General features: G+C 33.8%; 1 protein-coding gene across 1 annotated transcript; it reads left to right on the top strand.

Moving 5' to 3' along the window:
* The first annotated feature begins 764 nt into the window (after window positions 1-764).
* LOC108909459 (transmembrane 9 superfamily member 2) lies at window positions 765-10,104 on the top strand. The gene is made up of 6 exons (XM_018713802.1): window positions 765-1,213; window positions 1,274-1,857; window positions 1,913-2,216; window positions 5,561-5,859; window positions 6,648-6,807; window positions 9,227-10,104. The coding sequence occupies exons 1-6, from the start codon at window positions 1,094-1,096 to the stop codon at window positions 9,728-9,730; spliced, it is 1,971 nt and encodes a 656-aa protein (XP_018569318.1). The 5' UTR covers window positions 765-1,093; the 3' UTR covers window positions 9,731-10,104.
* The last annotated feature ends 4,845 nt before the right edge of the window (window positions 10,105-14,949 follow it).

Genomic DNA, 14,949 nt, shown 5'->3' with positions numbered 1-14,949 from the left:
GAAATTTGTAATGGATCCAAATAATTTATTATTAATTCTAAATATAATGAATAATTTGCAAGCTGCAGAAATTGTAAACCATCCGCGACAACATTAATTAAACCATTTAAAGTTTCAGCAATATCTGACCACTGTTTTTGGGCCTTTTTGTGAGTGAAAGTAGAAGAAAACTTTCATTTTAAAAAGTTCTTCGTTGTTTCTAAGCATATTAATTTCTTTTTTGCGCTTTCGACGTGAACGAACGCTTCATCATAATTATAATAATATTAAATTTTTTGTGTTTTCAAATATACTTCTATTCAAATTGAAGTTATATTAAATTACTACGAATATCATGGAGATGTCTAGTCTCCCTGACGAATATAATGACATTTACAAAACAAACTTCAAAATCAAATCAAGTGACTAAACATCAGGGTCGCCAATAATGGCACTGAAATATTGAAGAAAACTCTGCCCGCTGATTGGTCAGTTGCAAATATATCCTCGACATACGGCATAAATTAAATTCTCTAGAGAATTGGATTCCTTCAACGTTCAAAAATAAGTATTTCAGTTTTTAAGAGAAATTTGTCAGGTGAATTTTTTCTCTGGAGAATCAGTTCTCCTGTTTTCAAAAATCAAGCCCCAGTTACAAACTCAAACTAGCTTCTGTAATATATGCTTCTGTACTTTTGTGCTTCTGTGTTGAGCTGGCTAAATACCCTCTGGGGTGCCTCTGGGTGAAGGCCAAAAAAGAAGAAGAAGAAGAAGAAGTGCTTCTGTGTTCCGTACTGCAGTGCTTTTGCTTTACAATTTGCTGCTTTATATTTGTATATACTTTATGGTGGACGGTAAATAAACATGAAATTTAATTCAAGGTTTGTCGTATCGCAATAAAGTAATTTAAAACTGTAAAAATAAATACGTTATTCATGAAGCTTCGTCAACAAATTGAATTCAGTTTTTCTACCTTGAAAGTAAACATTTTTGTCATATAAGTTTTTGCTGACGTTTAAACGATACGTGTTAGTCAAAAGTTTCGATGAGAGATACATCTTTTATGTGATTTAATTTAGGTTTATTTGTGTAAATATTCGTTACGGCAGTAAAAATGATATTGATAATAACGATTGTAGCACTTGCAAAGTTTTTGATTCAAGTCGATTCGTTTTATTTGCCGGGATTAGCTCCCGTCAATTATTGTAAAGAGGACGAGTCGGATGTCTGTAAGGTACGCATTTTTAATGTTTCCTAGTAACTCACATTGCTAATAAATACATTTCTTTTACAGGCTGATGTAAAATTATATGTCAATCGATTGAATACTGAGGAATCCGTAATACCTTACGAGTACAATCATTTCGATTTTTGCTCACCAGACGATGATTCTAAATCACCAGTTGAGAACTTGGGTCAAGTTGTTTTTGGTGAAAGGATTAGGCCTTCGCCTTACAAAATCAAATTTATGAAGAATGAGAGTTGTGTATCTGTTTGTAAAAAATCTTACAGTGGGGCTAATGCGAAGCATAACCTACTCTTAAGTGTATTAAGAAAGGGTATTAGTCTTAATTACCAACATCATTGGATAGTAGACAATATGCCAGTGACTAGCTGTTACGAGACTGACGATAATAGGCAATATTGCACCACAGGATTCCAAATGGGTTGCTATGTAAGGAATGGCAGACAGACTTGTTTGAGGCCCACTAGTAACCAAAATGCTTATTACATTTACAATCACGTAGATTTAAAAATCACATATCACTCGGGTGCTAAAGAGGACTGGGGCAGTCAATTTGGAGAAAACGGGGGGAGAATTATTTCTGTAAAAGTAATACCAAGAAGCATTGACCACAAAAAGAGCATTGACAAAAAGTAAGGAAATTGCTTGTATACAATTTCTAAACAATTAATATTCTTATATTTTTAGTGATATGTGTTCTCATAATAACGAACCTTTGAAATTTCCGACAAATCCTTTAAAGAAAAACGAAACCTACGAATTAAATTATACATACTCTGTAATCTTCGTCCAAGACAACACTGTGAAATGGTCTTCAAGATGGGATTATATTTTGGAATCCATGCCTCACACCAACATACAGTGGTTTAGCATCTTAAATTCCTTGGTTATTGTCCTGTTCTTATCGGGCATGGTTGCCATGATATTACTAAGGACTTTGCACAAGGACATAGCAAGATACAACCAAATCGATAATGGAGAGGATGCTCAGGTAGGTGCACATTTTTGTTTGTGAAAACTAATTTTTAATGCAAATTGTTCGGGGTAATTGGCAAATGTACTGCTACCAGAAGAGGTGCATATAGGAGACGCTAATGTACAGTGTTTTTGTGCAACTTACTGGCAAATCAAGTTGCTTTGTTTAATTAGTAGATGGTGTTAAAAGTTTTAAAAAATTTTTATAGCGAATTATGATTATTGAAAAAAACTTACGTGTAGGTTGATCTATTTTATATTTATTGTTCGTTCAGTGTTTGAATTTTTGGTACCGTGATTAGCAAAAGTTCTATAGTTGAAATTTGACATTCAAATATCGATAGCAATTTTTTTTTTATGAAAGATTTGTGGTCGAAGGAAAAAGTAAGGATGTATGGAAAGAGATTTGTATCATAGAGTTCAATAATCAGTAAATAGGATAACAGATATTGTATGATATTTTATTTAAATCAGGTGGAAACATACAGACATAAATATGTCAACTTATACGAGAATATGGGATTGAAATACTTTACTCGAATATGTACTTTAGAATAGATGTCGGCAAGATAGAATCTCTCCAGTGCAGTCACATGATTATTACTATCCGCTTGGTGTTAGAGTAAATCGTAACGAAGCAAATTAAATTGTAATTTGTTCCTTTAAGTCTGAAGATATTGGGATTTGTGATAAGACAAGGTTACGATTTTCATGATTTTAATGATAATGTGTTACTCAAATTATTTTATGCAAGTGTGAACTTGAATACTGTTCACTGGTTTAGGTTACTTTATATAATGTTTATATAAACATAATTGACTCTTGTGTTGAAAAAATATGTCAGTTATGTGTTATTTGTACTAATTATATTTAGAGATATTATTTTCAGTTTTCATTATGGATAATTAATTATTACTGATATTATTTACGAGGTATTACTGGTACAATTCAGTACTAGTTGGCGCATAGAGCAGTTGTTTGAGCTCATTTGATATGGTTTAAAAAAAAAAATTGAATTTGTGTGAATTAGCACCTCAATAGATTAAAAATAGGAGAGTTATTAATAGAGGATATGTTTTTTAAAATGAAATTGCTCTGATCACAAATTTTTCCCATCTGTAAATTGTTACTATTAAAGTTGAATCTCTGTAGAATCATTATTTGAACAGCATTAAATTAGATGAATTTGATGAGAAAATAAAGGTTTTTTTCACGGTAAAAACTTTGCCGAGTTTATGTTGATGCACACTGTTTCCGGAATAAAATATATAGTGCATCTCAGAAGTAACGCAAAAAAATTTGTATTTTATTTTGTATTGCATTTTCACGAAAACGCTAAAACACGTCAATTAGTAAATAGAAATTGTCATTTTGTCACGTTGCTTAAACCTTTTTTGCGCTGCTTCATAAACCTATGACGTTATTGATTTTTTTTTAAATAGCACTACCTTATTTTAAGCATAAATGGATAGCCCTTTTGAAGGGAAATGCGTCAATATAGGGTTTGGCCTACTTTACTTTGACAGGTGCGAAAAAAAGCCAACGTTTGGAATGGACATGATTTAAAATAACAACAAAAGTAGGTATCATAAACTGATGCGAAAGGTATCAGTTTCCTATTTTAATTGACGTGTTTTAGCATTTTTGTGAAAACACAAAATAAAATACGAATTTTTTACGTTACTTCTGGGACACACTTTATATGAGGAAAAGTGTAACTGAGGTCACAATTTTAGGGCATTTTGCCTACACCACCATAATCTGATCAAGACCAGTGTCTTCTGGTGTATTCTCTTAATCTTGTGCTTGAATGACATGATAATTTTGCTATTTCTGAATCACCTATGTGGTAAATTTTCATTAAAAAATGTCAAATTATTTATAAAATATAAATTAATTCTATTCTAATTAAACAATTTCTCCCTTAGCTTTAGATGAAATTTAATATTTATCAAAAACCAACCATGGTTTTGTGGTGATAAAATTGTTAATTACATGAACATTTTTAATGATGTGGAGAGATAAACAGCCATAATCTAGCTAACTTAAAATGTATGCCGCAAAAAAATCCTTATACTGTAGCTTAATTTACAGAATGAGAAAAATCTAAAATAAACGCGTCTTTTTTTTTATTGCGTTGCTGAAAATCATGACCATTCCCAATAATTTTCTTGAAACGACATACAATTTATCAGCTTTGTTTCTTATTTTGTGTTAAATAAATCAAATTTTCTACACTCAGCAAAAAAAATTAAAGGAGCAGAAAAGTTTCAAAATTTCTTTAGTGATTTTTGAAATTCTGTAACTGAGTGAATAATGCTCGTATCGAGAAAATAAAAAGAAGCATATTGAAGCTTGAAGTTTCTAGTTTTGAAATCTTGAGATGAAAATTTAGTTTGAGCATCACTTTTGTCGCAATCAAAAGAAATAATGCAAGGCAAAAATTTAACAATTTTCTTTACAATTAAACTCGGGATCATTTAGCCTGATTCATCAGCTTCAATTTAGTTATTTTATTTTCTGCGTGATTATTTCCCTTTTAGATAGATTTCTCTTAAAGTGAAAAGTTACCTGTTTTTTTGATCTTCGATATTTCATTAACTAATGATCGTACAGCGAAGAAGAGGTGGGTTTTGGAAACCTGAATCAAACCTTTTCAAGGGCCTTTTAGTATGTTTGAAATTTTTTTTTATATACTTGGCATTAATTTGGAAAAGTGCAAAAAAAATAGTTATTTCTGCTGTTTTGGAAAATCAACGACTACTTTGCAAATATTGCGAAAAGTACCAATGTTAATCAACCTAGCAATAAACCTGCTCCTTTAATTTTTTATAAAACTCTGACGATTCAGGAAAGGAAAGCGGTTCGACTGATCGATTTCAAAATTTTCAGGCCACATGGGCATGTATTGAGCTAAAAAAAAACTACAAATATAGACCTATACATTAAAATAACACCTGAAGTTTTTAAAGTTATGTCATAAAGTAACATCTATACCGGGGGTCGGCAAATAATTTTAGGTGGGGTCCGGATACTTTTGAAAATTTTTAACGAGGTCCAGAAAAAATTCATATTTCTTATTTTTTTGTTTTAATTTGGACTCAAATTTAATCTGCTTACTAATTAAGAACTCAAAATATTCACACAATTGTAAAATACTAGAAAAAATGATAAGATTGGCACTTAAACGTCAAAAACATTTTTTAAATAAATTATTTGAATAATTTATACTTTCAAAAAATTTTTGGCTGTCCAGTATTTTACCTTCCGCGGTCCGGACCTGGACCGCGGTCCGCCAGTTGCCGACCCTTGATCTATACCAAAGTATACAAAATTTCATATAAGTCACATGTCCCACAGGAAGAATTTGGCTGGAAGCTGGTACACGGGGACGTATTCCGGCCCCCAAGGAAAGGAATGTTGCTCTCTGTACTCCTGGGTTCGGGAGTGCAAGTATTCTGTATGACTCTCGTTACTCTAGCGTTCGCCTGCCTGGGATTCTTGAGTCCGGCCAACAGGGGAGCCCTTATGACCTGCGCCATGGTGCTGTACGTGCTTCTGGGTTCGCCCGCCGGATACGTTTCCGCCAGGATTTATAAGAGTTTCGGTGGTGAAAAGTGGAAATCCAATGTCTTGCTCACGTCTATGCTGGCTCCTGGGTAAGTTGCTGCGTTTCTATTTATTTTGTAGAATGTATAAAAAATATGTATTGGATACTATCGAAGCTGCGGTTCTGATTTTGTAGCAACTAATAATTTAACTGAACTTAAATTAATTCAATGCAATTAGGTAAAAATTTAATTTATTTAATTCATAATATGTAATTAGGTTTTCGAAGTGTGTGAAACGGCATTGCAACTGACAGTGACAAAATGGAAACTTATTTAAGTAACTCCTCTTTGTTTCTATTATTAAATAAAAGAATGACAGTGGTATGAGATTTTAGTTGAGCTTCTTGTTAATAGAGGGCGCAACTGAGGCATAGTCTAGCATGTCACAACTGTCTGCCAATTTCGTTTCATTTTATGTTTTCTTTTTTTTAAATTAACAGCTAAATAATGATTTCATACAAAAATTAAAAATAAACATGTTTTTTGTCACATTATTTTATTTTCTGGTATATCTGAAAAGGTGTGAAACCCCTAGGGATCAACATAATTTACTAAAAAAATTAGAAAGCTGTAGTTTCTAGGAAATATTCTATTACGGTTAAAAGATACTTATCTAAGCAAAAGCAGATAACGAAGATAACTACTTCTACGTCACACCCAATAATTGATGAGTACGGAGTACCTCAAGGAAGTGTATTGGAGTCATTGTTATTTTTATTGTGCAATTTTTTCATTCTTATCACAATTGATTTTATTAACCTTTTTGCTTGGGATACTTCAATAAAGAATATTATTATTAACTTATTGTCGCAAATGTAATATTTTTTTGATTCCAGGATAGTTTTTGGGTTATTTTTCATCATGAATTTGGTGTTGTGGACTAACGAGAGTTCAGCGGCAGTGCCTTTCAGTACTTTAGTGGGATTGCTAGCGTTGTGGCTACTGGTTTCTGTACCTCTTACATTCGTCGGGGCGTTCTTTGGATTTAGGAAGAGGGTGAGTATTTAATATTTACCTCTGTTCACTGTACATTTAATATTCCAGAAATGCCATAAGTAAATAATTTCGAACAATATCTTTATAGTCCGGTCAACTCTGTGGCAACTCCTTATTTAATGTTTTATTTTGTAAATTTTTTCTGAAATATTTTGGTCATGAAAGTTCTCTTTGTGAATCTAACGAGCGTTCAAATAAAAACGTGGTCAAGTTGGTTCTGAAAATTTGGACGTAGGGCGTAGCTTATAGCAAATGAACTTAAACGTCATCTGTTAAAGCGCTATATCGCCGTTATCAATTTGAATATTTTCATTTTAAAAAGCGTTTAAAATGGTGTTTTCTCAAGAACAAAAAGTGTTTATCATAGAGTCCTACTTTAGAAATGGACGCAAGATTGATGGAAGTATTCTATTGAGGAATGTTTCATAGAATTTCAAAATCAATTTCCCCGGCGTTGTTGAGTACAAAATTTTTCAAAGTGCAGTTCAGCGTTGTGTTAATGTTTTTCGTGAAACGGGCAGTGTAACAAAAAAAGAAGGAAGCGGCCGACCTAAAAAGCGGACTGAAGAATTAAAAGAAAATGTCCAACAAATAATGGAAAATGCGCCAAGAACTTCTGTACGTGTTTTATCACAAATGGTGGGAGTATCAGTTGGTACCTGCCACACAGTGTTAAAAAAAGATTTGCGTTTGTTCTCCTATCGTTTAACTTGTCAGCAAGAACTTCATGAAGTTGATTTTCCGCGACGTGCTGTATTTTGTGAATGGTTTTTAAACAACTACGGTGAACTTCATAATATCACCTTTTTTTCTGATGAAGCCTGGTTTCATTTAAGTGGTTACGTAAACTCACAGAATATGAGAATGTGGTCTTCTGAAAAACCAGATAACTTTTTTGTCGAGGGCCCTCTACACGCTCAAAATATTGGAGTTTGGTGTGCTCTCAATCGAAGGAGGATTTATGGACCTATTTTTTTTAATGTTACTCTTACTGCGCAAAGGTATAGAGAAGAAATGATCGCTCCTTTTGTTAACCAGCTGGAAGAAAACGAAATTACAAACTTTTACTTTCAACAAGATGGCGCAAGGGCACATACGGCAGGCGAGACGATGAATATGTTGAGGGAAGTTTTCCAAAATCGACTAATAAGTCTCAATGCTGAACATGAATTTCCACCGAGGTCATGTGATATTACGCCGTGTGATTTCTTTTTGTGGCCTTACCTTAAAAACACTATTTTTGAACTGCCTATTCCTGATTTAAACTATCTGCAGGCTCGACTTATAGACAAGATTCATTAAATTAACAATACCCCGAGCATCTTAGAAAATGTCTTTAATTCTTTGAGGAACAGGTGTGAAAAGTGCTTGGAACAAGGAGGGGGACACTTTCAGCAGCTGCTTTAATTTATTGTTATAACAAAGAGGGGGACACTTTCTGCAGCTCCTTTAATTGTTTGTTATTGTTATCACGATTATTCTTTAAAATAAAGTTATATAGTCATTAACTTATTGAAACTGACAGCTGCTATACAGCTCGTTGAGAAATGAGGTTAGGTTGGTCGCTATAAGCTACTCCCTACGTCCAATGTGTCAGAGCCAACTTCGACCACGTTTTTATTTGAACGCTCGTTATAAATAATCTCCATAAAACAGGATCCCTCGCTTTGTTATTAAAATATAACCACTTCCTTTTTCACCAGCTGCCACTGGGTAAAATTTATAACAAAATCGCCTAAATTGGCATGACATTCAAACGTTACAAATATCTACACACTCTGTGCCAATGAGGAACTGGATTTTTTTTGAGCAATTACTATTTACAGACATGCCGTGAATAATGTTAGGCGACTCAAGTTTTGCTCCGAGGAAGATACTGGTTGCAGTGATGGGAAGATCAATTTATTTTCAGGACCCGGGTCATTCAGGTCAATTTTTAAAATGATCTGTTCATGAAGACCCATTCACATGAACGGTAACAAAATAGTATCGAATCTATTCTGTATCATTTGATGTTCCGTTTCGTTGGTCGGTGCGCTTTAGAATGCCTTTTTTCGTCATGGCTTGCGGCAGCTAATTTCTTCCTGCACATACACTATCGACATTTGATAGTGCACGTGCCATAAATTTTTTATATTTGTATTTTTTTTAAATAAACAAATGCGTTATTTAATTCCAGACACTTTTTTATAAATGTAAATCACGTCAGAAAATGTATTACCTATCCAAAAAATAATACAGATATTGTGACACAACGTGAACGGGTCAGTTACAGGTCTTTTAGAAGATTCAGTCATTGCGATAACGATAGACCACTAAACTGGTTAGCCGATTTCAAACGTGTGCTGTTTGTAATTTATGACAAATTGTGGTTTTTAAACTTTTTTGATTTCGGCACCTGTTTTTTTTTCTTTTTCAGGCTTTGGAACACCCCGTCAGAACCAACCAGATACCGAGGCTGATTCCGGAACAGACGGTGTACACCCAGCCCCTGCCCGGCATCATAATGGGTGGCGTGTTACCTTTCGGTTGCATCTTCATCCAGCTATTCTTCATCCTGAACTCGATCTGGTCCTCCCAGATGTACTACATGTTTGGTTTCCTCTTCCTCGTCTTTATAATACTGGTCATCACTTGCGCCGAGACGACCGTCCTCCTCTGCTACTTCCACCTCTGCGCCGAGGACTACCACTGGTGGTGGCGCTCCTACCTTACCTCCGGCTTCACGGCAGTCTACCTTTTCCTCTACTGTTGCCACTACTTCTTCACCAAGCTGCAGATCGAGGACGCCGCCTCCGGCTTCCTCTATTTCGGCTACACGTTGATCATGGTGTTTCTGTTCAACCTGCTGACGGGCACGATAGGGTTCTTCGCCTGCTTCTGGTTCATCCGGAAGATCTACAGCGTGGTGAAAGTGGACTGAGGCGTCGGATCGTTTTGCGATGCATCGTTAATCGGTTTAGTGCAGAGGTGTATGTTTTGTTTCGAACGGGGTGTTGTTTATTTCGGGGGTGACGTGGTGGAGGGGCGCGAGGTGGGGTGTGTGCCGATCTGGAAGGCTTGGAGTTATCGGGGGATTTCGTTTGTGTGGAAACGTCAGGATTTCTGTCGTTTTCGCAGGATTTTGGAGTTCGGGTTTTACTTACGGGGTGGCGCTGTCGGTTGAATCGCTGGTAAGTAACTTCGGTACAGTAGCATTTAAGAGGGCTCTGTAGCGAATAGGCAACCAGCAATACGTTTTTATAGATTTTATTGCACAGTTTTGTCTAAATATGCATTAATGCACAAATAACAGACTTTCCCCCATTCTAACGCTGGTTTTCTATAAAATGGACTTAGTTTCAAACTCAAATTACTTTTAGGTGTAAAGAAATTTGTAATTTACGATGCCAAAAGCGGCAAATTACAAATTTCTTTACATCAAACAGTAATTTGAGTTTCAAACCAAGTCCATTTCATAGAAAATCTGTGTTAGAATGGAGGAAAGTCAGTTATTTGTGCATCGATTCGTATTTAGAGAAACTGTGTAATAAAATCTATAAAAATGTATTTCTGGTTGCCTATTTGCTGTAGAACCGTCTTATTTGTACGTCAATCTGCAATGCCTGCATTGTACGTTTTTTCTGTTGATTATCCCTTATATTACTATTAGGTATTTTCTTTTTAAGATAAAATGGCATTAAATAAAAAATAATATGTTTTTCGAGAAACATGGAGATTTTTCGTCAAATTCCAATATTCCTTCGTTTATTTTGACTGGATTCAAGATTTCATTTCAAAATAAAATTGATTTAAAAAAAATACACAAAAGAAAAACAATTTTTATTCTGTGTCGTAATCGATGTGTTTTTAATTCTAATTTGCGCTTCTTACATTAATTTATCAATAATGCGGTTGTAGTTAATATTTCTTTCTCGTAATGACGATCTCAATAATTTGTCTTTTGATCCGAATAAAGTGATAAATTCTCTTTACTTTAAAAAAAAATCGGAGTCGTTGAAAATAACGAGATATCGAAGATTAGTATTGTTTCACTTAATAAACAAGAAAAAACTAACATAATTAAAAAATTTTGTATTTACGAGTGTTCTATAGCAAATAGGCAACCAGCAATACATTTTTATAGATTTTATTACACAGTTTGTCTAAATATGAATCAATGCACAAATAACAGACTTTCCTCCATTCTAACGTAGATTTTCTATAAAATGGAGTTAGTTTGAAACTGAAAATTACTTTTTGTTGTAAAGAAATTTGTAATTTGCCGCCTTTGAACAAGTAAATTTCAAATTTCTTTACACCAAAAAGCGATTTGAGTTTCAAACTAAGTCCTTTCTATAGAAAATCTGCGTTAGAATGGAGGAAAGTCTGTTATTTGTGCATTAATTCATATTTAGACAAACTGTGTAATAAAATCTATAAAAATGCATTTCTGGTTGCCTACAGAGTCCTTTCAAGGCTAATTTACTTCATTTATGACAAATACGTGCAAATAAAGCAATATTTAGCACCGAAACTACAAAATCCGCTTATATTTTCTTGTCGGCTGAGTTATTGGGTATTTCTGTATTGGAAAATCATTAAACATCGTTTATAACATTGAAAAGGAGAATACTAACTAAAATAAGAGGAGGGGGGGCCCGAGTTAAAGATGAACTATGCAAAATGAAAGAAAATTCGTAGACGGACGATTCCAGCGGACCAGAATAGGTCTCGACAGCGTGCCACAATTTGACGTGCTTATTACCGAACTTGAGAAGATATAACCCACTGGAATTGGTAATTTAATAAAACCACCCGATTTTCTTTCATTTCGCAAATTGTAAAGGTACTGCAATAAAAAATTACTATAAGTCCATGTTCATTTTCTTAAAAATTTTATTTCAATAGATCTAAATTCAGTCAAAATAACTATACAGTTAGAATTTAGCCAAAAATTATACATATTTTTCATAAAATTCTTATATATTAAGAGCAAATAGGCAACCAGCAATACATTTTTACAGATTTTATTACACAGTTTGTCTAAATGTGAATTAATGCACAAATAACAGACTTTCCACCATTCTAACGCAGGTTTTCTATAAAATGGACTTGGTTTGAAACTCAAATAATTTTTTGGTGTAAAGAAATTTGTAATTTATGATGCCAAAAGCGGCAAATTACAAATTTCTGTACAACAAAAAGTAATTCGAGTTTCAAACTAACTCCATTTTATAGAAAATCTGCATTAGAATGGAGCAAAGTCTGTTATATGTGCATTCATTCATATTTAAACAAACTGTGTAATAAAATCCATAAAAATATATTGCTGGTTGCCTATTTGCTATAGAGCTCGCATACTGAACGAAAAGTTTTTTTTTTGCTAGCCGAGTCCTTGCATGCCCGCCAAGTATTTTTTTTGCTTTTTCTGAGCTAATTTTTAATTTTAAAAAGGGTAGTTGCCAAAAATCGACAATTTTCTAAGGTCAAGTCGGCAAATGCCTTTATTGTAATTTTTAATTGCCGTTTTCTCCCAAATAAAAAATCTTCGAGTATGGCATTTATTTCGTATTGCGACAGGTAGGAATTATTAAAAATAAAGTTTTTTTTGCCTTAAGTAAGTAAAACTAAGATTATTTCTGTTTGTGCAATTTTTTGATGGTCATTTGAAAATCAAAATTAATATGTGTAGAACTTACGTTCTCTCAACCTGGAAAATCCGGAAATAACTGATTTTTTTCCAAGAACTTGGTACACATCCCGTATATGTTTATTATTTTTATAAATTTGTTGGAGGTATCTTTCAAAGAGAGGTAGTGAATTGGATTTTCGAAAGTACTATGAATAAATAAATTTTTTCAAATTTTAAATTGTTGGGATTTAATTTTTTGTAACGACTGTATATAAACTAGTTATCAGTTAATTCTTTTTGGGGTTGTAATTTTTTTTGCATATTATTTTTCTATTTTAATAAATATATTGGAAAAATAGAATCTTGAATATGATTGGTTACCGGGAATAAACAACACTTCTACTTAACACCACAATTATCTTAATTTATGTGTAATTTCTCTGTATTTTGTTGATTAAAGCACAAGAAATGTTTTATATTTAATATATCAATGAGGTGCAAATTGTGTGGTGATATTGTATCTGCATATGTAAATTAACTAGAATAAAGTAATTGTAATACAGTTAATTTTTTTTTCTCTTTCGAATTTATTTTCTTTCTTCACTAGCTGTGGTCGACCAACCTTGCCGAAAATAACCCACTTATCGAGACGTGATGAGCATGGAACAGAACCCAATCCCCTTAATTTTTTCGCTAAGTTTTTCATTTGGATGTGAAATTTAATTACTTCATTTTTGTTAAACATTTAACATTTACCACAGTGGTGGCTCTGCCAAAATAATTTAGAAGAAATTTTAGCCAGAGATATCTTTATTTTTGACAGCATAATTAACATTATATAAAAAAAAAATTAGAAATTACCCTACTTTTTTTTATGGAAAATGAAATAAAATATATTGAATCGTGCACACAATAACAAATAACGTAGTGTGTTTAGCCACCGCAGATACGTACGGAACCGCCTTAAGAAAAGCACACAATTTTCGTGCTGTTAGAGATGCATCATTCCACATCATCATTCCAACTCGAACTTTTCGTTCAATAAAGTGGAACGCTAACTTGTGTCGATTGACCAAACAAGCTGCATTTAATAGTTCCAAATTTTCATGCCGCCATCTGTCGCTAAAAAACCACTAAATTGCAGAAGAGTTCTTTAGCAGGTAGCTAACTGTAACAGCTTCACATTCGCTGCTGAATTAATTGAACATTTAATGTATAGATGGCGCTGCCTTCTTTCTCAATAAAACCGTGTTATGGGCCAGTCATATTATTAACCTGTGGGTCAGTTGCAGAAAAACTATTATAGTGTGGTCCATAGATAATAGAAGAGAGTGTGGTCAGCGACCCCCGTTGTGTGCGATACCGCTTTGAGACGAGCACTTTAATTTTTTAACTAATTTAATTTTTTTCATTTTCAAAAGTTTTAGAACTCGGAAAAATCTGAACAAATTACGGCGAACTATAAAACGACCCTGACCAATCCAAAACTGCATTCAGGTCTTCTCTATCTCATCCGGTTTTCGAAATTTTATTTGTTTTTCCTTAACAGAGGCATTTACACAAAAATCGACGATCCCAGCGTAATCATGCAGCGACCCCAGTTGCGTGCGATACCGCCTTGAAAGGATCCCTTTAATTTTTTGATAATTTTCATGGATCAATCGGTTTTCTCAAAAAGATTTAGGGTTCACAAAAATTTGAAAAATTCTGGTGAACTATAATGACCATGACCAAACCAAAACTGCACTCTGTTTCTCTCTAACTCCAGTTTTCCACGTTTTCCATTTTTTTTTTTTTCGACGGAAGCACTTGCACAGAAACCGACCGTCACAACGTGTTTAGTGATCCCACGGAACCGCCTTAAGAAATGCACTTTAATTTTTTTGAAAATTTTCCTGCTATTAGCGATACATCATTCCAATCAATTTTTCGTATGTACGATGAGGTGAAACGCTCACTTGTGTCGATTACCAATCAAGTTATACTAAACAGTTCCAAACTTTCATACCGCCATCTATCGCTCAAAAACTGCATTAAACTGCGGAAGAATTTTTTAACAGCCTGTAACAGCTTCATATTCGCTAGTGAGTTAATTAAACGTTTAGTGTATAGATGGCGCCACCTACATTCTCACAATAAATAGAACCATAGAATCGTATTCGATGCAAAGTAGAGCAAAAAGTTGTCGGTCTTTTATCAAAGGAAAATCGTGTCATCATTTTAGGAGGCGTAAGATAAATCATTTCAAATTTAAAATGAAATTCAATGTAAAATCTGAAATACCGCTGCATACGCACTGTGTTCTGGTAGTAGCTGTAGTCGCCCAGGTGCATCGAGTGTACGAACTGGTCGGTTATACGTAAAATACTAACCTGGCGAGCTTTGCCGTCAATTAGAGAGCGCTTCCAAAAAACAAGTAAACAACAGTGGCGCGTACAGAGGTAAAATGTAGTACATATGTGGAATTTAGGAAACAAATTGGATTTATAATAAATTACATTTAAAATAAATAGTTTATGAGAATAAAG

The sequence above is a fragment of the Anoplophora glabripennis genome, unplaced genomic scaffold (genome assembly GCF_000390285.2).
Source record: "Anoplophora glabripennis isolate ALB-LARVAE unplaced genomic scaffold, Agla_2.0 scaffold383, whole genome shotgun sequence".
Lineage (NCBI taxonomy): Eukaryota > Metazoa > Arthropoda > Insecta > Coleoptera > Cerambycidae > Anoplophora > Anoplophora glabripennis.
Note: the sequence above shows the minus strand (reverse complement) of the source record. Positions and strands in the feature narration are given on the sequence as shown.